Genomic DNA, 27,922 nt, shown 5'->3' with positions numbered 1-27,922 from the left:
ATGTGTAGCAGGCTTAATCAGTTTATTTGAACTAATGCTGTCCCAGTGATGTGCTTGCTGTTGCTTAACACTTGACCTTTTTCTTTCTCTTTTTCCTTACTATTCTTTGGTGTTCCACACTTTCTTTTAAAAAAAATCCAGCATCTGTCTCCAGTCCTGGAGTCTTCCCCACATAAACTGATCACAGAGCATGCTCCTGCTGTCAAGTATCTACCTGTGTCATTTGTTTTACGTTCTTAGTGAATCTGTGCCACGTTTAGACAAACAACTGTGTACACTCTTTTTTTAGGCAAACTGGATACACTGGAATGAATCAAAGTGGTATGATGGGCTCTAGCTCCCCCTACAGCCAGTCTGTGAATAACAGCTCTGTAATGATGAACCCTCAGACTGCTACTTACAACATGGCATCCAGCATGGTGAACAGCTCCTCAGGTAATGTACATTTAAAGTGGGCAGAATTATATTTTTGAAAAGCACATCAGTGTTCCTTCTAAAAAAAAGAGACAATTCATTTTAAAGAAGCATAATAGAATAAATGTTTGACCAAACTTTCTGTATTCTGACAATTCACTGGTGCTTTTAGAAAGCAAATCAACCAAATTCACAAAAGTTTCCTTTCAAAGTTACAGGAAGAGGCACAGAAAATGAACTGATATGAAGATTCCTCCGGTTAGCAAATCTGCTAACTTACTATGTCCGCAAACTTAATTTTATGTACCCAACAATATGAGAATTTTCCTCCTTTTTGTGCAGATTTTTATCCCTTTCATCTGTCTTTGAAAAGAATTAATTCCTTGCTTGAAGTGTAGTTCGCGGATGTTTTCCAGTCTGGCACCTATCCCAAAGGCCAGTTTTCATGCGTGAGTCAGCGGATAAATGTTGACATGCTACTTTACACCAGCTAAGCCTAAAGCTGTCCTTACCCAATGTTCACATGCACTAATGGTGCTCACTGGGTCATGATCAGGAGCACAGAGCCTGACTAACTTTTTTTCTTCCTGTCTCTAACCAGGGGCGTTGAGACCAATTGTAGGCTCTCTGCCAATGTTCTGGCTGAAATCAATTAACTTGGCACACACTAGAGATTGAACCTGGCACATTCCTGGTCTGTACGATTCAAACTAACCAGTTGAACAAGAATTGGCTGTATTTAATTCCATATTTTACTCCTCATCATCAGCCATCTGATGGAAATCTCAGTGACCCCAGCTTCCAGAACTTTACTCAAAAGAACCACAAAGGAAAAAAGAAGAAAGAATTGCAGAATACGACATGAGAAAAAAAATCTCCCTCAGAATACAGCCCAATAAAGCCAATGAATTTACTTTTGAAGTGTAGTCATTGTCCTAATGTAGGAAATGTAGCAGCCAATTTGTGTACAACAAACTCCCACAAACAACAATATGATAATTACTGGATGATTTTTTTTCTCATGTTGATTGAGGGGTAAATACTGACTAGGACACCGGGGATAACTCCCCTGCTCTTCTTCAAATCGTGCCATGGGATCTTTTACATCCACCTGAGAGGACAGATGGAGCCTCAGTTTAATGTCTGATCTGAAAGACGGCACCTCTAATAGTACAGCACTCCTCATTCCTGCACTATAATGTCAGCCTAGATTTTTATGCTTAGTTCTGAAGTGGGATTTGAACCCAAACCTCTGGCTCAGATTTGAGAAACTATGGATGTGGTGTACTTCACTCCCTTATGTAAACACAGTAATACCCATAGACATTGCAAAAGGATTCAGTGCATTAAATAAAAGAGCAAAGCAGTAGTTGCTAGAGGTGGGACTTGATAATGATGAGATTTTTCGTAGAAGTCTGCATCTTATTGAGGTTACTAAACTGTAGTGGGAATGCTGAATGGAAAATATGCTTCAAATTTTACAGTCAGGACATGGCTCTCTGCAGGGATCTCTGGCTTAAAACATTTTAAATGGCACTGGCGTTGGGGCTAATTTGGATCTCTGAACTAAGAATCATCCTGCTCAGTAAAGGTGTGTGCAGTTAAACCACGATGAGGCAGAGTGATCCTTGTGATTATAAATGTGCCATGTCGACAGATTTAAACAACTTTACTTAGACGTAAGATAACTCCAAAAAATATTCTGAAGTTAATGCCATCTTAACCTCTGGCTGGTGTCAGTGTTTTTTTTCATTCTTGGTATATAGGCATTTCAGGCGAGGCTAGCATTTTTTGCCCATCCCTCATTGCCCTTGAGTAGATCATAGTAAGCCATCTCCTTTAACCAATGGAGTGCGTGTTGATATAAGTACACCCACAGTGCTGTTAGGGAATGAGATCCAGGAATTTGACCCAGCAATGATGAGGTAACAGTGGTTTGCTTCCAAGTTGGGGTGGTGTGTGACTTGCAAGGGAACTTGCAAGTGGTAGTGTTTTCATGGCACCTGCTACCCTTTTTCATCTAGATTCTAGGTGGTAGAGGTTGCAGGTTTGGAAGGTACTGTCGAAGAAGCACGGCGAGTTTCTGCCGTATACTTTGTAAATGGTACACACTGCAGCCATGGTGTGCCAGTGATGGATGGAGTGCCAATCAAGTGGGCTGCTTTGTCTTGGATTCTGGAAGTCCCACAGTTCACGCATATCCTAACAATGAAGGATATTGCCCTTTAGTCTAACCTTAGTCCTTAGAGTGTCTATACAACATATATCTATCAAGGCAGCACACCTGCAGCTCTGGGATCTACACATCTACCCACTATCAGATAATAGGCTCATAAGAGCAGCTTCCAGAAAGGAGCCATGTGACCAGTTAGGTAGTTTGTACTGTCATTAGAGTTGGAGAAGTCCCGTATTGGAGCACAGAAGCCTTGTCCCAGATTATTCTAACATGACTCTGCAAATAGGAGCTTGCACAGTACAGTTGATTAATCTACTGATAATAATGATAATGACATACTTTTGACTCTAGTAAATTAAAAACTTCATTAAATTTTAAATTTCTAAATTACTTTCTCTCTTCAAGCGGAGTATAGAATGAAAACAGCTTGGTAGGAATCTTCTGTTTGTACCTACTGATTTATGAATGTTTATATTAAGCACATATAAAATGCAGTACAGAATGAAAATCTATTAAGGCGATGTGTGTTCCCATCAATCTTTCCTCTGGGATTACATCTTATATCCATGACAGATGAAGGATACTTAAACTGAAAAATGAAGAATACAGTACCTCAAGGCTGAGTAATCCACCTGAATATACCACCTTGTCACTTCAGGGACATAAACCCATTGTGGAAGTTCAAACATGATGAGCAACGTGCTCTCATAAGACTGCTTTAGATAGTAAATGAAGAGGAAATCATACATTATACTTGTTTGTTTATGTAACATGCTCATAAACACAAACTTGTGACTTAATAGCATTTACAGCACCTTATCCTGTGAAAAAGTCAGAAAACAACATCACATATTCTTTAAAGTGGAGAGCCTATTAAGCAGGCAAATGCAGCAAATATACCAAAGCATCCTACTAACAACCACTATCTGCTTATAAGTATTAATTGAGGTAAAAATGTTGTCTTGGACACTAATAACTCCTCTTGGTTAAATGCATGAGTATCCACATGAACCACTGGAACAGGTAGATGAGTCAATTTAGTCTCATTTAAAGGATGGTGCGCCTAACAATGTAGAAGTCCCTCAGTACTTTACTCAGTCAACCTAAATAATTCTCGGAATTTGGTAATTAACCATAGTTCATGAGGGATCTTAGGCATCTCTCCCTGTTATAGAGAGACAAATGGTTATATAGATTGAGGAGAACCACTCCGCATCAAGTGTGGGACAGGGCAAGGAGGCATCCCTCCATGAGCCAGTGATTGAACTTGTGATGTTAGAAGCGATAGGGAGAGGCAATATAAACTTGATGGCACAATTTTAAAAAGTGTGCAGGAACAGAGGAACCTAGAGATATATGTGCATCGATCTTTTGAAGAAGTCAGGACATACTGAGACTGGTTAACAAAACATATGGGATCCTGCACTCCTTAAATAGAGGCATTGAGTATAAAAGCAGGAAGTTATGCTGAACCTTTATAAAGCTCTGCTAAGGCCCCAACTAGTGTTTTGCATCCAGTTTACCGCAAGAGGGTTTGAGTACAGAAGTAACAAAATCTTGCTTCAATTGTATAGAACCTTAGTTAGACTGCAACTGGAGTACTGTGTGCAGTTTTGGTCCCCTTATCTTAGGAGGGGTATTATTGCCATAGAGGGAGTGCAACAAAGGTTCACCAGACTTGTTCCTGGGATGGCAGGACTGCCCTATGAAAAGAGATTGGGGAAACTAGACCTGTATTTTCTAGAGTTTCAAAGAATGAGAAGTGATCTCATTGAAACCTACAAATACTTAAAGGGATGGACAGGGTAGATGCAGATAAGATGTTGGGGAGCCTAGAACCAGGGACCACAATTTGCAAAATAAGGGGGAAGTCACTTAGGACCTGGATGAGGAGAATTTTTTTATTCAAAGGGTTGTGAACCTTTGGAATTCTCTACCCCAGAGGGCTTTGGAAGCTCAGTCATTGACTATGTTTAAAGTAGAGATTGACAGATTTCTAAATGCCAATGATGAAAAGGGATATGGGGATAGTGTGGAAAAGAGGAATTGGGGTGGGTGATCAGCCATGATCATGTTGAATGGCGGGGCAGGCTCGATAGGCTGAATGGCCTATTCCTGCTCCTATGTTGCGGTCAACACAAAAGGAAAAATGCAAGGGTCCTTGAGAAGGTGTAGAGCAGACTTACCAGAATGGTTCCAGGGATTTGATGTGATTTTAGTTTGAAGGTTACATTGGGAAGGCTGGTGATGTTCTCCTTGGAGAACAAGAGATTGTGGAGAGACTTGTTTGAGGCATACAAGATTATATAAAATAGACAGGGAAAAATTCTTCCCATTAGCTGATGGTGAAAGGGCTAGGGGACAGAGATTTGAGATTTTGGGCAAGAGATACAGGTGGAATGTGAAGAAGAACTTTTTACGCAGTGAGTGGTAAAGACCTGTAACTCGCTGCCCACAAGAGTGGTAGAAATGGAAACTATCAGTGATTTCAAAAGGAAATTAGATGAGCTGTTGAAGGAAATACACTTGCAGGGCTACAGGGATTGAGTGGGGGAGTGGGACTGACTGGATTACTCTGCGGGCAGCCAGCATGAACTCAATAGGCCAAATGGCCACCTTCTGTGCCATAAATGACTCTACAGGCGGAATTTTCTGCTCACACCAGTGGCAGCAATTGTGGCGGGCAAGGGTACTTAGTATGGCGTGATTGAAAAATCAGTTTCCCACCAGCGGAAAATTGGTTTGAAATTTTGTTCTCCCCACTTTGATGACAGGTTAACGGCAGGTCAAGTTTCCCAATGTACAATGTCGGGAACCACATTTGCATTCATTAGCACCTCATGCGAGCTAATTAAAAGGCCACTTCGCCAGAACTAAGTCCTTCCTCCAAATTAAGTTCCCTAACAGCAAGAATTTAGAACGCTCAGTTTTACAACTGTTTATAAGAGTCATGCACCTGGCGAGCTTCACCTCTTCCATGACTTTGAGGTCCAAAGATATTGTTTTCCCATTCTTGGGAACCTTGCATAATTTCACTTGAGTGCTGGTAGCAAATGCTGCACCAAAGGTGGAAACGGGAGGCAGGCGAAGGCTAGAATGTGGGGGTTGGTAGGGTGGAAGGGTGGCACGACACCTGGACAGGGGAAGCAGGCTTACTGGGAATGTGAGGTTGGGAGACCATGTCTGTGGAAGCGAAGGGGTGGGGAGAAAGGGAGTGTCTTAAAGGGCAAGGTCAGTGGTGTCGACATGGGATCCTGTGGGTGAGTTCAGGGTACTGGTGATAGGAGGGAACAGTTCACAGTCAGAGGGTGAATGGGATACAATAGGATGGCAAGTCCAGGGTGTGAGTCTGCTAGGTGAAGGTCTCATCAGGGGAGGTTATGGAGGGGGACAAGGCAGGTGGTTTGGATAATGGGAAGAGGCAGTGTAAGCGTGAGCATGGAGATGGTAAGGGTCTCGGCTCTGAGTGGAGGGAAAGCATGTGGAGGTGGATCATGATGGGGTCCAGGATAATGGGGGGGTGGAGGGGGAGGTTCAATGGTGACAGAGGCAAGAGGAATGGTGATATTGAGTGGGTCTTGGGTGATGGTGGGAGGTTTGTGGGTGACATGGGGAGGTAGAAGGTGTTGGAGCAAGTTTGAAAGGTGACATGCACCATTTTTCCAATCTGACCTTGACCACACAGTTAATTAGTCAATGAGATCCCTTGAAGTGGGAGGAGGGTCTTTTCAGGTGGGTGGAGTTCAAGGTCAGTTCAAGTGGCTGACTAAAGGGACACCCTAATAAGGGACCCCTCATGGGTCTCATAACAGCGAGAGCCCAGCAAGGTGTGGAGTTGCCATTTACTCTGTGCCATTTACCATTGGCTGCAGTCAGAGTCAGGGGTGAAGGGAGGGAGGGAGGTGGATGCCAATTCACGACTCCAAACCTCCATCCACCCGGGTGAATGGTCATGGCTGACAAGGGTTTGTCTCCACTACCCTCGAAACTCTTTAGAGAGACCATTGCCTTGGCATAGACTAACCGCATGAGCCCTTGTCAGCTATGACAATTCACCTGGAAGGATGGAGGTTTGGAGTCATGAGTTGGCATCCATCTCCCTTCATCCCTGACTCTGACTGCAGCCAGTGGTAAATGGCACAGAATAAATAGTAGCTCCACACCTTGCTGGGCTCTCGCCGTTATGAGACCCATGAGCCAGGAACAAACCTGCTGCAATGTGGGCTTCACCATAGACAGGAGAACATAACTGAGCATCTTTGACATCCAGTTGCCTCATAATTATTAGGATGTCCCTTTAGTCGGCCACTTGAACTGACCTTGAACTCCACTCACCCGAAAAGACCCTCCTCCCACCTCAAGGGATCTCACTGACTAATTAACTGTGTGGTCAAGGTCAGATTGGAAAAATGGTACATGTCACCTTTCAAACTTGCTCCAACACCTTCTACCCTTCTCATGTCACCCACAAACCTCCCCCCATCATCCTAGACCTACTCAATATCACCATTCCTCTTGTCGCTGTCACCATTGAAGCTCCATCCCCACCCCACCTTACCCAGGACCCTATCACGATCCACTTACCCACCCCTCAGAGCCGAGATCCGTTACCATCCTGATGCCCACCCTTACCCTGCCTCCTCCCATTATCCACCTGTCAGAGGGAGGCTTCTTGCATATGGCTCTCATCACCCTGGCAAAGAGCAATGTCCCCATATGCAGTCATGGATAATCTCTGGTCCTCTGGAATGCCCTTTACCTGGAAAGGATGGGGTGGGGATGCCATGTCTAGATGGAGGGCAGTCAATTAGCCTGCTGGCTTTGAGATGTCGGGAAATGTGTAAAGGACATGCGCACTAAATGTATCACTTCAATTCGCTCTCACACCCACTGACTTATCAGTGATGCAGGCTGCAGGCAACCATGTCTTGGTAATGGCTCTCATCCAGATGAGGAGGAGGGCCCATCGCCAGTTGGCACAGGGCCAAGAGGAGCAAGGGCCCAAGCAACAAGAGGCAATGGAACCTCTAGAAGGTCAACATGGAACACTGCAACGGTGAGCATTGACCCGATCATGTGTGTATTGCAGGCAGTGTTCTTATCTAGAAATGAGCGAGAGGCAATGCTGGAGGCACCCTCGAATGTCCTGGGATGTGGTTGCTCACATCTGCCGCTTCTCCAGTATGAGTTGTGGCCCCCAGGACTCTGGAGGAGTAGTGCAGAGCTCCTGGCCTGCAATGAGTGAATGTCTGTCCCGGTGCCTTTTAAATATGGGGCCAGGACCTTCAACCCATGAGGTGATGGCAGCGTGAGCGACTTCCTGCCTGCCCTGCCACAAGATTCACCGAGCTCCTCGTGGATGCATAATTAATGAGCTGACCAGCAGAAGATCACGTGTTCAGCTGTCGTGCTGCCAAGTGGGAATCACAGCAACTTTCCCACTCACCACCGGATTTGTCTCCAGAATGGAAAGTTCCATCCTATGACTCTGTTGGTATCATTCTGCACCACACTCTAGCCATCTAAGCAACTGAACTAACCGACCCCCACAACTTAAATAATACACATATTCCCTATTTTGGGATGAACCTACAATTTTCCGACCCACAGAAGCGAGTGCAAGTATATGGACCAAGCCTACACTGGATGACTTGGACTCCATGGATTTTGATCAAATTTGCTCATTACTTCCTCTAGCCACATTAAGTAAAAGTGAAATGTAGGTCAGATTCTTTTTGTGTTTAAAGATTCTAATTTAATCCCCAAGATGCAGCACTAAATTAGAACCAGCCCAAAAATACCAGAATGTTTAATGTTTTTCCTTGTCACGTTGTGACGTTTTAAAAGATTGTCACAACGTTCATCAGCAACACTTCTTATGAAGTGAGAGTTTTTTTCAGGGTTTACTGTTGTATGTTGTTAGTAAACTTGAATGTCTCACCTGTAGTGTTAGTGAAGAAGGTTTGGAGGAATGCTTTGCTTTAAATGTGGTTCTTTCTTGTGAATTATCAATTATAGATGGATATTGCTGCATTAGATTATCTTGCTCAGCAGATGTTTTCAGTTTGACCCAGAATGTGAGGTAAGCAAACGGCATGCAGTCTGTGGGGAGAGAAGGAAGCACATTGGGATGACAAAGTACTAAAATCAGCACTCACTGGTATCATACAGGAAGTGAATGTATCAAACTGCAGATCACTACAGCACTTGCTTTTTAGTTCCGTTAAGTCTAAGTGAAAATTGTCCTCACAAGCAACAGAGTTTGATGGTGATTTGTAGGTTCTCTGCTAGCTTGGTTTAAGTGGTAACTTATTCATATCTGACAAAGCCTAAGAAGTTTAATATGTTGTTTAGAGATATAATGGACTGGGTTTTCACCTAGTCGGGATGACTTGGGAGTCCTTTCAAAACAGTGGGCGGGTCCCGATTCCAGGGGCCATAGGTGGTGGGTGGGGGCATGAGGTGGCATGGTTGGAGCATGGAGAGTGTATGGGGGTGAGGGCTGGAGGGCCTTTCTGTAACTGGGACAAAGTCTCACAGCACTGAGACGGGCCTTTTAAACAGCCTGCCTCCGCACCCAGCCTCTCTGACCTTTCTCCCAGGTTGACTGGCCCGACAGCAGACCACACCTTCACCCCTCCCAGTGAAAATCCTGTCCGTGGGGTACTTTCTCCTGAGGTGGGCGGGCTGAACCAGGAATTTTTCTGACTCCCACTATATCTACCTTGAGGATGAAAATCTAGCTCAATAGTTTTTGTGGGTTTATGGGTTCTGATTCCACTGGGAATGTTCTGAATATTAAACCTGTGCAGGATTCTTCCTACAGCAATTTTTTTTACAAGATTCGAGTTGCAGAATTTTTCTAGGATTTCCACATGTACCTTTTTTTATTCGTGTTTGCAGTTTTTTAACCGTTCTAAAGTTTTGTGTTTTGATGGTTTAAAGCCTTGTCAGAAGAAAAGGGTATGACTGCTCAAATATGGGAAGAGGAAATTCCTTAAACAGAAACATAAAAGCATTTGTGTTGTAACACCTGTAAATGATTCAATTATGTTTGAACGTCTCATGAAACTATGCATTGATTTAAATAAACCAATACAGTAATCCCTCACTTAATGTTGTAGTTGAGTTCCTGAAAAGTGCAACTTTGAGTGAAACAACTTTAAGCAATCGGATTTTCCCATCACAACCAACGTAAAAGCTATAGTCTGTAGGACCTTTCTCATCAGAAAAAAATAATTGAAACATTATACCCTGTAAGTCAAAATACTGTGCAACCTAAATTTCCATATTTGTAAATGAAATAACTTTTAAAATAAAATAAATTTTAAAATATGAAAGAAATATGCTAACTCTTTCTATTTACCGCCCGCAAGCTGCCTCTCCTGCTGGCCGACTCTCCCTCATGCCACCCCTCCTGCTTTGCCGCTTCCTTCTCTCTAACCCTCGCTATGAGCGGGGACTCAGGAGGGGGTGACAAGACGGAGGAAGGATGCGGGAGGAGCTGCGAGCGGTAGAGAGTTGGTGAGCAGGAGAGGCTGCCCCAAAATAGCGCAGATGCTACGTCGGGCCTGGTGCAAAACTACGCTAAAACAGAAATTCCAAAACTTCGTGCGCGTACTGACCCCATTGTACCGTGACATTAAAACAGAAGGATGCTGAAAGAGGCAACTTAAAATGGGGTAAAAGCAAAACACTGCGGATGCTGGAAATATGAAACAAAACCAGAAAATGCTGGAAAAACTCTGCAGGTCTAACAGCATCTGTGGAGAGAGAAACAGAGTTAACTTTTCGAGTCTGTATGACTTCTTCAGAGCTCTCAATAAGAGTAGTATGGACTCAAAACGCTAACTCTGTTTTTCTCTCCACAGATGCTGTTAGACTTGCTGAGTTTTTCCAACTTAAAATGGGGACTTAGTATCAGCTTTTCTTTGTGACTTGAGCAATATGTCTACGTGATCCAGAGTATGGATTTTATGCTAGTTATCATAATGTTTAGAAAGCTGTTTTTCTTTTAAAACTGTATGGTCCTGTTGTTAAAAAGCGTAGTGATGCTCTACCTTGTTTGATCACCTTTATTACATTAAAAGCTTGAAAAAGCTTGCACGTGGCCCAACTATAAAATTCTATTTAGCATTCCCATTTACTCTTGTCATGGAGAAACTCTGAAACAAGTAAGAAATTAGTTATGCACTAATCAAGATTCATCTATATTTCATGCTAATGATTTATCTGTAAAAGGGGACATCATTCTTTTGCAGTAACCTATTTACTGACAGTTCTGCTTCTTAATCGTCCACAGTATACAGAGATCATGGCTGGATTGATTTTCCATCTGTGAAATCGATTTGAATTTTTCACACACTTCATTGAGAAAGGATAACACTTTACATTATTGTATTTAACTCCTCCCCCACCCCCTGCCAATTCAGCATGCCACCAGCCAGCCTGCCTTTATACATTCTCTATCAATAAGATAGGAGGGATAAGCTGCACTGCTTTGATGAACTTCACCATGTTTGCTGTAAATGTTATACTATCTTTGGTAGGAAGAACGTGGAGAGACAATATAAAAGATACAGATCTGAAGGGGGTGCAGAAGCAAAGGGGTCTGGGTGTATATGTCATTGAAGGTGGCAGGACAGGTCGAGTGAGCAATTAATAAAGCATACAATATCATAGACCTTATTAATAGGAGCATGGAGTACAAGAGCAAGGAGATTATGTTGAACTTAATTAAGACATTAGTTCGGCCTCAGCTGGAGTATTGCGCCCAGTTCCAGGCACTGCACTTTAGGAAAGATATAAAGGCATTGGAGGGAGTGCAGAAAAGATTCATGAGAATGGTTCCAGGGATGAGGAACTTCAGTTATGAAGATAGATTGGAGAGCTTGGGACTGTTTTCCTTGGTGAAGAGAAGGCTGAGAGGACATTTGATAGAGGAATTCAAAATCATGAGGGGTCTGGACAGAGTAGATAGGGAGAAACTGTTCCCACTTGTGAAAGGATCGACAATGAGAAAGCACACATTTAAAGAAATTGTCAAAAAAAAGCAAAAGCTACATGAGGGGAAACTTTTTCACACAGCGAGTGGTTCAGGTCTGGAATACACTGCCTGAGTGTGGTGGAGGCAGGCTCAATCGAGACCTTCAAAAGGGAATTAGTGTGTTATCTGAAAAAGAAGAATGTGCAGGGTTATGGGGAGAAGGTGTGAGAATGGCACTAGGTGAATTGTTCATTTGGACAGCTGGTACAGGCACAATGGGCCAAATGGCCTCTTTCTCTGCTGTAACAATGCTGTGAATTGGTCAGTGGAGAAGTAAGAGAGGATTTTGGCTTTCAGTGGCAACATCACCCACCCCAATTCCCCCACCAAAAATAAAGAGCAGGACTCCTGGTTTTGCTGACCATGCATCCAAACAATCTATCAGCAGATTAAATTTAGCCAACCAAAGGGAGCAAGATCTGAGCAATCATCAGTTCTGGCAGTTGAACCTACGACCTTCCAGTTGAAACTCAGGCTCAGCTAATTTTCAGGCTGACCAGCATAGTTTAGATTCAGGTTTGTGAAAATTGGCTGTCTAATCCTCTCACTGATTTGCTGTTGATTTTCTTATTCTTCCTTACTTTACTGAGGCTGAGATTAACCTATGCTGCCCTTAAGGGTGTTTGAACTTTAGAGTTTACTCTTAAGGGCAGCATATAATGCTGACAGGGCTACTTACATTTCTGCACGCAAGGCTTCCAGGTCAGCGGTTTTTCTGTAAGAGAACAGAAGCCTATGTTTAAAAAAACTGATGCATGCATCCTTTGAAGGAACATGTGTAACAAGTCACAAAAATTTACCAAGATAACTTTTCATTCAGACCTTAATTTTTACCAATACAATTAAGGGTTTATTTTTGCATGGTGAATTTCAATTTGCATAACTGTTTAAAGGGAGGGGGAGGGGAATGTGCATAGCAGAGTTTCACAAATCCCAGCAGACCCTCCAGGAAAAGAAGATATTTGTTGGTACTAAATGAATCTCTGCTATAGTGACTCAGTTTTGAGTAGGACGGTGTCCATTACTTAAGAATTTGAATTAAAAAGGTTTCAATGGTACAGTAATTTTCAATTGAACCTGCTGGTGTTACACGGGTACATCTGAACAGGTCACAAAATACTGCTGAGATTGCTGTGACAGAGCTGAAACATTGTATATTTTTTAACACATGTATTTCATCCAGTTACTTTTTTATTCCAATATCCTGTCCTGGAGGCATGGACTCTTGCTAGAGCCAGTTCCACAGTCCATAATGCAGGACCTTGCCCGCCTGGCCATTTTTTATGTTTGAACAATGTCTGATTTTTGGTGAGCAATAGTGCTAGCCGTAGGGAGACAAACAGAATTTATGTTTTGAATCCGTATGACTCTTCTCCATCTCTGAAGAAGAGTCATACAGACTCGAAACGTTAACAGATGCTGCCAGACCTGCTGAGTTTTTCTAGCATTTTTTGTTTTTATTTCAGATTTCCAGCATCCGCAGTATTTTGCTTTCATCAGTGATTGTTGGGTAGATTCAGCTGTGGACTCTGAACCTGTTTTCTGCAAATGGCCCATCTGCGCACATTTGAGTTTGTCAAAGTTGAATGGAGTGCCTGAGGTGACAGCTGCAGCTAAGGGCGGTGTGTCCCACAAGGCATCGAAGCAGTCATTTACTAAAGTCACCAAGAAACTGTCCAAAAAGTGGAGGAAAACCCAGAAGCGGAACTACTTTACTTACGTGTCCAGGTTCTGACCTAAGCTCACTCTTCCACTAGGATTTCGTGCAAGGCCATGAGTGTCATAAACTCCTTCATTGTCAACATTTTTGAGCACATTGCCTCCAAGGCTTTGCACCTCATTTAGTACAAGTGCCACACCATCTCGGCTAGGGAGATCCAGAGCGTCCATCTGCCTTATGCTGATGGGGGAACTGGCCAAACATGCTGTCTCCGAAGGCACGAAAGCAGTCACCAAATACACCAACTCCATTTAAATCAACCATACTAATGATAAAAACAAACCAATAGGGGCCACTTGATAACTATGATGGGCAGAATCCTTGGCTGATTTTTTTTTTTGCTCCGTAGTTAAGGGGCACCCCACTTACTTAGTTAACCATAATCGTGCCAAACATTAAGAATCAGACTTTTGATTGCCTGGATTGTGTGGATTGTGACTACACCAGATGATGCTTATCCACTAAGCCCACATGTGAGCAGTTTTTTTTTAAACTGCATGTGTATTATTACTTACCACCTGAATTAGCCATAAATCAGACTGGACATAGTCCTAAATCAGGTAAAAAAAAAGCAAGTTATGGGCCAGGTTGGCATGCCCACAATGTGAAAGTAAATTAAATGCTAATAAAGTAGAGATACTAAATCAAAGGGAATACCTAAATCAGTTTAGGTACCTTCAACATAAAATTAGAATATTGCTATAAATGGAACATTACTATGTATGGCGCTAAGCATATCTTCAGATTAGAAGTTGTGCAATGTCTATGCTGATTTAATTATTGGGCCGATTCTTGTTGAGACCAGGTTCAATTTGCCAATGAGTGACCTTGCCTGTGGTAATTTAAATCAGGAATTACACTCATCAGTACTGTTACTGATTGATAACGGATCTGTTAATTTGAGCAAATGCTACATTTGAGCCCATATGCTTTAGTGGAGAAATTAATAAAGTACAAATAATGCCTATTTGAACGTTAACAGTTAAACTTCTATGATAATTCTGGTTTTCTTACCATTGCAACATTTAGAGCAGAATTTTTCTTTAAAAAAAGTTTGCTTCAGAGATGAATAGATTGCATCATTTTTGATTACATCAAAAAAGGTAAAGTCTGTACATGGAACAAAATTGCTCTCATGAAACTTGGATTTAAAGAAATGTTCTAAAAAAAGGCTTATTACATGTTATATAATCTGCAGTTTATGCTTGTGTATCCGTTAGATTTCAATTTGCCAGCACTTAACCCATTTTGTTCTAATTGCTGCCATTAGTTTTATTCTTGTCATAGTTTTCAAAACACTGAGCTCCTCCAACAAAATGGCACAGCTTCTTCAAAATTTTGTGTATAATTACCTTCGTTCAGGATAAAGTGCTGAATCAGCTTAAGCTAACAAATTTTTTTTTGCAATGGTGCAACTCTAATTAAAGCCAAAACTTTTTGTATGTGAAGGTTTCAACTCAGTGTGAATTGAGTGGTACAGCTCTAGTTTAGTTTTTGCAGCAGGTTTTTCAGGATCCCACTGTATGGGTTTAATGCAATTTGTTTGATTCCCTATAGTAATTCACAGGTACCAGACATGTTTCCTACAATGCAACTGACAAAACTGCTTCATTCTAGCTTGATGTGCTTAAGTTAGATGATGAACAAACACAGCATTCTGCCAAAATCTGAAAGGAAGAGAAAATAAAACTAATGCAAAATCCATTCACAGATTAGCCACTACAAAATGATTACACTATGCACCTGTGTAGGAACATGTTTTACAAAATGATTAATTTTAATTACATCAGCCAGAGAGCAAGGCTCTGGTGAATAAGCTGGCAAGATGTGTGATATCAGTTTGCCAATACTGTCAACATCCCTACAGGTCCAGGGTGCAATCTGCCAAAACCACACTGACACTTACCTGTGTTCTCTGCAGCATGCATTTTGGGTTTATGTGAGTTTTGAACCAGTTCTAAAGTATTTTGTGCACTACCTCTCTATGGCAGTGTATTAAATGAAACTTTAGGCATGACTTTATCTAAGTTACTTAAAAGCGCACAAATCTTTCAAATTACAGCTGAAATATTTGTAATGTAGAAGCCAATATTATTAATATATAATACATGTCTGATATATTAAGCCATCCCCTTCAACACCTTATTCACCTTGTAACATCCAGGACTCCTCCTTGTCATCACAGTGCAGTCCCAGTCAGCAAGGGAATTATTGCTGGCATAACTCTGTTTGCAGATGCGTGTATGTGTATTTTTAAAATATACAAAATATGCTGTCCAAGCTAAAATGCCTCTCCTCCCTGCCATCCACACATCACACTGACCCATAGTGCCATCTCTAGACTAACTTATGCATTGTCACCTTCCTTTAAACATTTTTTTTTATTTATGAAACTAAGAATATTCTGCCCAGTAATAAAATGGCATGTAAAATCTGATACAAAAATGTCAGTGGAACCTGACCTGTTCAAATCATTACCATCTTGACCAGCTGAACAGGTCTTCATTATGTAACTAGTGGAAGTGCTGACTTATGGATTGGCTTTAGTGACGGGATTAAGTATCCCTGAGACAACTTTCTGACTTGCTTTTTAAAAATCCTGAATTATTCCATACAACTTCTTGTCCTTCATCCAGGACAGTGGCTTGACTTGACCTGGGAACGTCCACTGCTACTGATGGTGCCAGTTATTTAGCGACAAACTAGCAGAATGGCAAAAAAATCTAGACAGGAGATGAGAATTTTTTTCATTCAGATAATTGAGAACGCCCTACCTGAAAAGGTGGTGGAAGCTGATTCTATAAATAATTTTAAAGGGAGTTAGTCAGGCACTTGAGGATGAGGAACTTTCACAGGTATGAACAAAATAAAATGTTAAAGTTAGACTAGCACAATTTCGCTTTCAAAGAACCAGCCCAGACCCAACTGGCCTATTGGCCATCTTCTGTCTTGTGAGTTTCTATGCTCTATAATGCTGCCAGGTGAGTGTAATTTTTCTCTACAAAGTGTTGTTTTGTTTCAGCTATAGTGCTCTCATCTCTTGAGTGAGAAGGTTGTAGCCTAGATTCCACTGGGATATAAAGACAATTTAGGCTAATATTGAAGTAATGAGGAAGCTGCTATGTTGCCAGAGATGCCATCTTTCCATTCAAACATTAAAACTATGCCTGCTCAGATAGCTGTAAAAAATCACATGGTACTGTTCAAAGAAGAGCAGGGAGTGCATCCTTCCTTCAAAAATAATCCGCTAACAGCTAATCTGGTCATTTGTTGATTTGTTGTTTTGGAATCTTAATGTGTGACAGTTGGTTATTGTGCTGCATCCACCTGATGACTTATACATGTTAAAAGTAATCCATTGGTGCTAAAGTGCTTTGGGATGCCCTGAAGACAAGATGCCTTTGTAAATACAAGTTATTTCAATTTTTCTTCCTATATGCACTTATGGCCACATAAAAAGAGGCTCTATCTTACACAGGGGTGCTTAGCTGAACTTTGATAGGGATCATTGAGCTGAAGGGGAGAATAAAAGAAAGTTCATACTGTTTGTATAGTATAACATCATATTATCATTAGTTCATACATTGCTATGGATTCAAAGAATCTATTAGTCCAAAGATGAAGATACATCATTCAGAGAAATGTGTTATATATCCTGCCACCTGTGGCTCTAGAATTTGAATTGAATGCACAAGTATAATGGGAGTTAAGTTGCTAACCAAGTTAATGTGTACCAGATTAGATCATAAATTTTGGGCATGACACTGTATAAAAACTGATAGTCCAGCTCTGCTGTTTGTGCACCATGACCCGACAGCCTTCATACTTAAATACAGTCCTCTTAAACTGCTAGATCAGGATTGTATATGGAATTAAAACATTTGCTGCCTGAACACTGTGAGACCATAAATTGTGGTTTACTTAATCCGTTTCACTCCCAGATGAGATGATGATTCAGTTTTTAAAGAAAGGTTCAGTGACTGAAGACTACATGTAGGTGTAGATGAAGTGATGCCATCAATATGATCATATATGTAGGCTGAGTCTAAACAAATGGTGGCCATTCTTACTTACAGACAGGAACATTTTAATTTTTTAATATTTTAAAAATGAATCTATGTAAAAACGTATTTTTCAAGCTCTCAATTTTGTAAATGCAATTGATTTTTTTCCAATTAAATTGTGAGGGGAAACAACAGCCTGGATTTTCATCAAGTTGGGATGATACAGGAGCCCTTTAAAAATGGCCACCATTCCAGACCCTATTCCCAGGCTGTGCAATTTTCAGGAGTCCCTGTTAAGGGCATAAGCTGGTTTAGGTCAAAATCTCTCACCCTGCATTCCCGACCTGGCCAGCTCCGTTGCAGGAATAGGCATGCCCAAGCCCTCCACAGTTTTCATGGAGTCAGGCCAGCTTTTCAAAGAGCCGTGGTTCACGGCACCTCAGAGACCCTTCAAAGTATCAGTAACAGACACTGCAAGGGTATTAGTACATAATGGATGTCTGGCCTCTCATCCAAGTCTCATTGTGTAGTCTTGGCTGAAAGACAGACATCCATGAAAATAATAAAACACCTGAGCCGAGGGAAAATATTTCTTGATTGACAGGTTCATAGCCTGTCAAGGGGGGCATGAGGTGGCATGGGGAGCATGTGAGGGCTGGAGGGCCTTATTCTTTTAATTTTCACTGGGACGATGCCCCACAAAACTGAGGCAGACCTTTTAAACCTATCTTGGCACTTGGCAGCCCCTGTACTGCCTCTGACCTCTTTCCCTGGTTGGCTGGCCCGACTGCAGCCCACATCCACCCCACAGCAATGAAGATCCCAAGCATTTGCGGGCACATTCTCCTGAGGTGGGCGGGCAGGCCGAGCCAGGAATTTTCCCTACTCCCGACTCACTTCGGTGATGAATATCCAGGCCTACATATTTACACTGAGTGTAGAACACAAACGTGGTTTACGAAAACTGACTCAAATTTACAACTGATGTGAATTGTATATTGTGTATGTGCATTCTGTAAATCCCTGAATAGATTGGAATGGGATTTTCAAGAGGTGAGGAAACATGTACAGGGAACAATAAAACTACCTTGCCAACTTTCTTTTAGAAATATTTTTCCATCCTTTTATACTCTCGGTTCTAAAAGTTTTGTATTGGTTTATTGGAAGCAACAGCTACATGTGTTTATCCCTCTGTTAGTTTCCAGTATTAAACTTGAATGAGATTTGCACCTGCATTTTAGGATTAATTTTAGTTCCCCAAATTGTTTATATACATAGCTTCAATGGGCCTCGGAACGGACATCATGACACAGGGCGATTCCAAACTGCAAGTACCTCAGAAATTGGACGTCAAAGAAGAAGGGCCTCCTCCAACTGAGACCAAGTCTAAGGTATTTCTCCAGCACGGATGGTGTTGGTTCGGCTGAACAAATCTGCTCTGTTACATCATTTGGTTTTCAGCCTCTGTTTTCTACCTTCTGCATGCCATTTCCATTTACGTGTCCTATTCCTCCATTTCAAATGGATCTGAAAGTTATCAGTTCTAAAGTCACTTAAAGCAGCGGTAAATTTGGCTTTAAGGTGTTAGAGAGACGCTTGCCTGGTTTTATAAACTGCAGCCGTTTTCTCTGCCTCTTTGTCATGGCTTCCTTGCTGCAGCAGCAAAGGCACTTGGTATTTTGCTTTTCTGGCTTTTTTGTAAAACTGGGTAAATGACTTCCTTCATGGGGTAAACTCATGTGCTAAGCATCTCATTTAAGCTTAAAATTAAGCATGGTGGCTCCAGCAATTTTCCAAATTTATACCAATTATAAATGTTATGTGACTGTTTATACCTGTAAGTTAAAGTTGATTTAACATTTTTTCTTCTTTTGAATGAACCTTGCCCTGCCCTTCTTGTATTTTTGTCCCGCTACCACAGGATAGCTACAGCTCTCAGAGTATTTCTCAGCCCCCTACCTCAGGCAACCTTCCAATCCTTTCCCCCATGTCCCCAAGCTCTACTAGCATCTCCTCATTGCATGGAGATGAAAGTGATAGCATTAGCAGCCCAAGCTGGCCAAAGACACCGTCAAGCCCTGTAAGTGGTGCTGTTTTATTAACCTGTATGTTTTGTAATTTTTGTGTGCTATGTTGAAAATCATTTAAGACAGAAAAAATGTGTTTGAAATCCCCTTGTAACCTTTAAAATGTGGTAACAGCTGAATAGCGATTAGCTTTCATGATGAATGGTGCTGTATATAATTCCTTCCCAGGAGAGAATGGCAGTCAGTCATAATATTAACAATGGACCACCATATATGCAGAGACTTTTCCCAAAGTGTACAGACTGGAGGCTTGGAGAAATGCTTTTGACTGCATGTAAAAATGTGAATGTTCAACCGACCTAAAATTCTACATTTTTTAAATTTGAAACCTTTTTCATCATTTGTTTAGTGTAATTATTTATAGATATAACAAATGAAAATATATAAAAATGGTTATTTTCTTCTAAATTATCATCATGTCTCCTTGTCCTGGGGGACTGTAGAAAAAAGTGGCTTTTCAAATTTGCCTGTAGTCTATAGAAACCAGACTTAATAGCATAAATGTTGAGATCCAGCTCCAGCTTTAAGTCTGCACTCAAAAGATCATTGTTAAAGCAGTGAATCTGAGATGCACTTCCTATCCCCTTTCAACTACATTACATAGGAACAGGAGTAGGTCACTCTGCCCCTCAAGTCTGTTCAACCATTCAGTTAGAACATGGTTGATCTGTATTTTAACTCCATCTGCTCACCCTGATTCTGTAACCCTTAATGCCCTTGCCTGGCTAAAACTATCAATCTCAGTTTTGAAATTTTCAATTGCCTTAGCCTCAACAGCATTTAGGGCCGAGAGCTTCAGATTTCACTGGCCTTTCTGTGAAGAAGTGCTTTCTGACATCATCCCTGAACAGCCTAGTTCTAATTATCAGATTGTGCCCCCTTGTCTTTGGCTGTTCTACCAGAGAACATAGGGCAGAATTTTTAGGTTGGCTGGTCCAGTATCAGCCAGGGAACGGACCACCAACCGTGATAGGCCCCGGAGCGTGATTTCATGCTGGCAGGCCAATTAACGGCCAGCCAGTGTGAAGTGCACGCTGAGAAGCTTAGAGTTGCCGGGGTAGGGGCAGGAGGAGGGCAGGTGCTGACGTCAGTGCGGGTGTGGTAGCACCAACAGATAGCTCCCTGAAGGCAGAGAGCCGCCTCAGGGAATTAAAGACCTGAAAAACATTAAATAAAGTTTTTAAAATCAGGAAAAAATGTCCAAGCATCACAATCACCTGAACATATGTGATAAAAGTACTCTCCATAGATTTTTATTTTTCTTTCATTTAATAACGGAAACCTCATCCTGCCCTTGGATGAGGTTCCATGAAAAATGCAAAGTCCGCCTGGCTGATTTGCCCATCCGCCAACTGTAAAGATGGACGGAGCATGAAAAATTGGAGACAGTTGCGCCTTTATTAACATTAATTGGCCTCTTAATTGTTGGTGGGTGCGCTTCCGACTCTTGCGCTCGCCCGCTGACCGCAATATCGCACGAGCACAGGATGATGTCGGGACACTCGCCCAACGTCATCTCACATTTTCGCATCCAATCGGGTCAGGCATACGCGCGCCTAATCAGCGTAAAATTCTGCCCATTGTTTATCTCTATCTACCCAATAAACATCTTTGATTATCATAAACACTTAAATTAGATCAACGTTAACCTTCTATACTGGGGATTGGGTGGGGGGGGCGGGGGTGGAAATACAAGCCTAGTATATGCAACCTGCCCTCATACTTCCAGCCCTAGCATCATTCTGCACAGCAGCCCCTCCGAGGCCAGTATATCCTTCCTGGTATGGAAAGCAGAAAACATTGAATGCAGTACTCCAGCTGGGGTCTGAACTGAGGCCTGTACAGCTTTAATGTAACTTCCAGCCCTTTTGAGATAAAAGCCAACATTCCATTAGCTTTTTCAATTATTTTTGCTTTTAGTGACTTCTATACATGGACCCCTAAATCCCTGTGTTCCCAGCTTCTCACAATTTAGAAAATACTCTGATCTATCTTTCTACAGTCCAAAGCAGATGACCTTACACTTCCCCATATTGAACCCCATCTGCCGCAATTTTAACCACTCATTTGATTTATCAGTGTCTCATTGCAACATCCTGCTCCCATCTGCACTATTTACTGTGATGCATTGTCAGCATACCTAAATACATTGCTCCCTCTTTCTCATCCAAGCTACTTATAAATAAAGTGAAAAGTTGAGGCCCTAAGTTCCCTTGGGTATACCGCTAAGTATATCGTGCCAATTTTAGCACATATCTATTATCTCTACTCCCTCTCCTACCTCCTAACAAATTTCCTATCCAAACCAGTAGGTTGTGTCCAATTCCATTCTTGTTAATTGACTTCTGTGAAACCAGCGGCTCATTGAGTAAATGTACTTCCTAATCTAGCACTGAACCGTACGGAACAGATGATCAAAGTTTTGATTTCCCAGCCTGCGCTGTGATAGTTGATGTTAGCTGTGGCTGCGTTTTGGGCACCCCAATTGGATGTAGCCCATTGAACTGGAGGAAGACAAATCAGCCAGGGTCTCTGCTGCACAGGGGTTAGTGACACCCTCTGGAAAGTGCACATGTGTATACATTACGAATAATTTGAGTTAGTCAGAGCTCTAGTACTTTACACGCTAACGAAACTTGCTGATCCTCACCATTTAGCCGCACTTGTAGAATAGTCACTTGAAAGAGGTACCACCATCTGATCTGAATCCCTGCAGAAGTTGGTGCCTTCTGGAGAAGAGAGAAATCAATTTTGTCCAGGTCTAAATTTTACAGCCATACATTAGTAAGTTTTGAAGTGTTTGAAAATATTCAGGATGAACTGAGACAGTCCTTTGTTTTGGAGAAAAGCCTATATGCCATTAAGGGAGAGAGCTCTTATGGAGGAGATTGTGCTGATTAAACTGTATTAGTATGTTGTATGTTTATATAAATGTGTGTGTTGAGCTTTCAGTTTTTTAAAACAGCTGTATATTATTCTGTGTTCATTAATGGATATCATCAAATATTGCATAATCAGCTTCATAACTTCAACTCGTTTTTAAAAGTAATGTTTTTAATGGTGCAATTCCCTGAAACAAAAAAACATTCAGCAGTAGAAAAACATTGAAGAATATTTTGGATTTACATCTTGGATTAATCTCTTCACCAGCTAAAACTACCTTTAAGTATAGGAGATGTAGGCATTTTACTCTCTGTCCCTGTAACTGGTTCTGATTGGTCCAATATTCTATTGCAGTTTACATGAGAGAGCATTCAATCTTCATTTCATTTCTCGTTCGTTACTAATATTGAGAATCTAAATGAAATGGCAGAGGTGAAATTGGTCTTCAGCAGTAGCACAAAATGGGCGATAGTGAATTGGCAGCCCTTCTTGCACTGCCCGATTTTCTTTTCCATTGACTTCACTTTCACCCTTTTCTGCTCTCTGAAGAGTAATTTTATCCCCCTGGTGTGTGCACAAAGCAAAATCTACTACCTGACCGCAACAAAGCAAAGATGCTGTGGTATTTTTAGGTCTAGTAATTTTTAGTGCAAAAATGAAATCATAACTTAATCATGTTCATCCTGTAGCATGATTCATTATGATTTTATAACTTTAATTTATCCAATTTTGCCTATATTCAAGTACTTCATTCTTAGATGATTGCTTTTTGATGCCTGACCATTCTATAAAGATACCTTGCAGCAAGGTGACAGCCCAGATCTGGTTTTAGTTGGGGAAAAAAATGCAAGCTGTGCCAAACCAAAGAAGTGCATTATGTTCCATGTTGTTAATTCACAAGTGACTCATGCAATCATAAGAATATCCAGTGATTAACAAAGGCCATTTAGCCTAATGTAACTGATGTGTTCACAGTAGTGGACCTCAGAATAAAGAGGTCCAAATTGAAAAAACTGAAGTACAAAAGGGTTATGTTTCCATTCCATCTAGAATGATGATATAATCCATATCCAAATCATAGTTTGTTACTCTTATTAGATCAGGTGGCCACAGTGCATGCCTGACCAAAAAAAAAATCAACATTGCACTTGCCTTAATTGACCTAGCAGATCAGAACTTCAGCTCAGTGACAAAGAAAGGTTTTAATAATGTTAAGAGCATTTTCTGTTGTGATCTGAAACTAGGGAAGCAGTTTGGGGTTAGATATGACCTAGACTGAGATGGTTAAATTTGTAATTGCATTTGATGGTAACAGTATATTATTGGATGATGAACAAGTATAGAGACATAAGTATTTAAGATTTTTGTTTGGCCTGTGGCCACACACCCGAATTATTGAGCTCTAAAGTTCTGATTGTTACACTGATGAAATGTGAGAGCTTTGAGCATTAAAATGGAAACACAATAATAGACTGTTTACTTGATTTCTGCCAGAACCAGTAGCCTTCATTCCTTGCTGTTGTTTTTTTCAAGGAGTAAGATCATTTTTTGTAATTAGAAAAATGACTTCTTATTTCCTGCTTGATTGTGCCTGCTCATTGCAGAAATCAAACTCTTCCACAACTGGTGAGAAGATAACCAAGCTGTATGAGCTGGGGAGTGAACAGGAACGCAAGATGTGGATAGACCGTTATCTGTCCTTCATGGAGGAAAGAGGAACGCCAGTGGTCACTTTACCTGCTGTGGGCAAGAAGCCATTGGACCTTTACCGACTTTACATCTGTGTTAAGGAAATTGGTGGTCTGGCACAGGTAGGCACTGAGCAATACTGTTAGTCTTTTGGTGGTTTAGAATTATTTGTTGGTTAGGTTTTGGCTGACATTTGGACTTTGTTGCTATGAAACATGCATTTTGTGAATTGATACAAGTTTAACTTGTGGAGAAATGGCTGTCCATTAATTTGAAACCTAACTAACAGTGCAACAGTAAAACATTCAAAATGTTTCAAAGAATCTTGCTGCAGTACAGGAAAAGGGCAAAATATAAAGGCTTGTCTTGCAAATGTTGCCTGGCTGTTTGACCACTGCATTAGTATCTGTATGCAGGTAAATTTCGCTGCATTCTTGTAGTCTCACTGAAGTAAAAAAAAAGACATTATGCAAATTATAGCCATGCTATTATTTTTGTTGTGCATCTATACCTACTAAGAATAACCAATCTGTTTTGGGTGGCCGAGTGGGACTATTAACAATAGAGTTGAACTGCAGACACTTCTTGGATGGAAACATTTATTTATTTACAATGTACTCAGCAGCAAATATGTGTGCTTTCAACTCCAACTCTATATCTCCACACTGACTGCAGAGGTGGCCTGTGCTACTCTCCTATTGGTTACTACAGATCATGTGATCTCTCCAAACAAGTATTATTCTTAAAGGTACATCACACACTAAATAAAACCATAATTAATACATCCCTCCCCCTTTAACTTGGCTATACATATTGTATTTACAAGTACATATTTTTCAAGACAACATAATATTTACACTGGGTAAGGAATTTACAAATTCAGTCTTTCAGGTGGTTTCCTGATATGTGTGGAATGTCGCAGCTCCACAACTTCAGGTTCTTTGTCAGGAAACTCCTTTTCCGGAGTTGCCTGAACATCAGGTGCTTCGGTGGGCACTTACAGTTCTGTATCCTCAACTCTTACAGGAACATCAGGCATGTCAGTCCTGAGTTGAGTATCCTCAACAGGAAACGCAGACCTGGTCATGGTCACTGGTGGAACCATATCTTGATGATTTGTCTTTCTCTTCCTTAAATGGTTCACATGTTTACAGATGATCCTGCCTTCCATCTCACATGGTAAGATAGAGGTCCAGTTACTGCACTTAATTCACCCAGTAACCACTTTGGTCCTTCCCCGAAGTTTTTCACGTATATCAGCTCTGACACAATAAATTTCCTCTCACGAGTATGCCAGCCATGCCTATTTTTCTGGCTTCCCTACCTCCTTTCCATCTTCCCCTCTAAATTCAGCATTATTAAGCTCAATCTCATCCTGAAACGGTGTTTCAACAATAACTCCGCAGGTGTGGCACCTGTTGTTGTATGAGGGGTAGTCCTGTAATGAAAAAGAAAGCGTCCTAGCTTGGTTGCTAAGGAATCACCAGCTAGCTTTTTCATGCCTGTCTTGAACGTTTGAACTGCCCTACGGCCAGTCTGTTTGAGGAAGGGTTGTACGGTGCAGTTTTCACATGAGTGATACTGTTGAGGCTGATAAACCATTGAAACTCAGCACTGCAAATGCCGTGCCGGCATTCCGATAGTTTGTTATCGGAAACGACTACTTCTGGTAGTCCATGAATGGCAAAACACTCTCGTAATTTCTCAATTGTAACACCTGACGCTGGTGACTTCACCTCATATACGTCCAACCATTTTGAATGGGCATTGACAATGAGCAGAAACGTTGTCCCCAGGAAAGGCCAATGTAGTCGATGTGTAACTGTGCCCAGGGTCTACCTGGCCATTTCCATGAGTGTAATGGAGCTGTCACTGGCAACTTTTGCAGTTGCTGACATTGCAAACAGTGCTTTACTAAACTCTCTATTTCGCCATCCATCCCAGGCCACCATAGATAGCTGCGTGATATGGTCTACATTTGGGAAATTCCTGGATGGGCACTGTAGTTCAACAAAAAGTGGCTCTCTTCCCTTTGGAGGAACTATCATTCGTGCTCCCCACAATAGGATGCCATCCTGGCTGGTTAGTTCATGTCTTTTGTTGAAGTACAGTTTTATTTCATCAGATATGGGCTCCTGTGACCAAACATGTAGCACTTTCTCTTGAACTTGAGATCGGACTGGGTCCCGATTTGTCAAGTCTCTGATCTCAAGCACATACCGGCGAGGAATCTAAGAAATTTAACAGTAAGACAAGTTCCTGTGGAACTGAGACGTGCTTTCATTTTCTTGTAAAGGCAAACGACTAAGGGCTTTGGCGTTTGCGGTTTGAATGCCAGGCCTATGTAGGAAAGTGTATTCATATGCTGCCAGAATTAAGGCCTGATTAGTATTTCTGTATCATCTTTCTACGTGCCACCTTCTTTCTAGTGCAGACTTTAATCTCAGCCGCCTTTTTGACTTCAGGCAAGCTCAACTTGTCTGAGCTCAGTGGCTGAGTCTCCCAAAATTTCATTATCTGTCTGCTCCTTGGAAAATTCTGGGACTTTTGCTTCCAAAGCCTCTTTGGTTTCATTTAGCTGATTCTTCAGCTCTTCCATCTCTCTTTTGTATTCGTTTGCTGCCTCCTGGAAAATTGAACATTGTTGTGTCTTCTCTGCCAACTGATTCTTCAGTTTGTTCAGAGAAGTGCTGAATTCTTTCTTGTTCTCTTCATATTTTTCCAGAGGTACAAACTTTGACCTGAGGTAATTTTGTAGTGTGTGAAGGTCTTTCAACATGTTTTCTTTCTCCATGCGACAGTGTCCTTCTGTATTTCTTACATATATCATATCTATCACTTATCTTCTTTATAAGTTTATTGTACTCTCCATTCCTTAATCCTGCATCCCTTAGTGAAAATTTTAACCTTTGGGAAGAAGGGTGGGAAAACTGCCAATGCAATTTTAACACAATTAATTTTTTGTTTTCTAAATTCCTATCCCCTGACGCTAATAGCACCTCTTTAATTTCCTTAGTAAAAAAGTTAGGTTTCATGAAAGGAATAGTGTCCAGATTGTGTAAACTGTAAAGCCATAGGTTTTCCAAGCCTTGTCGTATTCCATGTCCAGCTTCATTTGCGCTTTCTTCATTGATGGCCTGCTCAACAGTAATGGTATTTCACTAGACACTACATCCATACTGATGAAGTGATTGACTCCAGCTATCTTACAGGGAATCACTACCCTTTTTAAAGATTTTAAGGTATTATCATCTCCAAATCTAAAACTGGTAGGACTCTCAAATTCCTCGACCTTATTCCCATCCTTGTCATTTAAGAAGTCCAGGTAGCATTCTAACCAGTCTATTCCACATACTGTAGACGTGGATCCATTATCTAGCACCACACAGTTGAAGGACTCTACAACCGAGCCATTCGTCACCGGGCTGAAACTTCTTATAACTAATACAATGCCCTCTCTTTGGTCAATATCTCCATCATCATCTTCCGAGTCTTCTGTCTCATGTCTAATTTCGAACACATTATATCGTTTAGGACAATTCATTGCATAATGGTATTCTGAATTGTATCTAAAACACCCTGGCATTTTTGGAGTTCATCCTTTTGTTGTAATTCCCCAATTCTTTTCTCCTGCCATAATTGTCAAAGGTGTTTCTGTCCTCATTGTTTCTAGTTACAAATCTCCTTTCGTACTGACGCCTGTGTCCTGTTTCTAGATCACCTCCATCCCCTTAACATTGTATCCTCCATTTTCTGTCTCACCACCAAATGACCCATTTGCACCATGAACAATGCTGGAAAGGAATGTTTTCCAAGGAATTTTCTTAGAGCTTCTGACACCTGTTCTATTGTGTGTATCTTTCCGCAAATTTAACTCCCATCAAAACTAGAAGTCTTTCCATA

General features: G+C 41.3%; 1 protein-coding gene and 1 long non-coding RNA gene across 2 annotated transcripts in view; one reads left to right on the top strand and one right to left on the bottom strand.

The window, feature by feature from the left end:
• The window catches only part of LOC144689614 (AT-rich interactive domain-containing protein 1B-like), a 198,522-nt gene that overhangs the window by 99,287 nt on the left and 71,313 nt on the right, over window positions 1-27,922 (top strand). Inside the window, exons 5-7 of the mRNA XM_078556841.1 lie at window positions 290-435; window positions 18,639-18,751; window positions 23,935-24,141. Of these exons, the coding sequence (XP_078412967.1) occupies window positions 290-435; window positions 18,639-18,751; window positions 23,935-24,141 (466 nt within the window). The remainder of the gene's footprint in view (window positions 1-289; window positions 436-18,638; window positions 18,752-23,934; window positions 24,142-27,922) is intronic.
• LOC144689623 (uncharacterized) overlaps window positions 1-27,922 on the bottom strand; it is a 66,796-nt gene that overhangs the window by 35,344 nt on the left and 3,530 nt on the right. Inside the window, exons 2-3 of the long non-coding RNA XR_013578670.1 lie at window positions 12,316-12,351; window positions 8,532-8,692 (exon numbers count right to left, since the gene is read on the bottom strand). This is a non-coding gene — a long non-coding RNA (uncharacterized LOC144689623). The remainder of the gene's footprint in view (window positions 1-8,531; window positions 8,693-12,315; window positions 12,352-27,922) is intronic.

This window comes from Cetorhinus maximus, chromosome 14 (genome assembly GCF_964194155.1).
Source record: "Cetorhinus maximus chromosome 14, sCetMax3.hap1.1, whole genome shotgun sequence".
Classification (NCBI taxonomy): Eukaryota; Metazoa; Chordata; class Chondrichthyes; order Lamniformes; family Cetorhinidae; genus Cetorhinus; species Cetorhinus maximus.
Note: the sequence above shows the minus strand (reverse complement) of the source record. Positions and strands in the feature narration are given on the sequence as shown.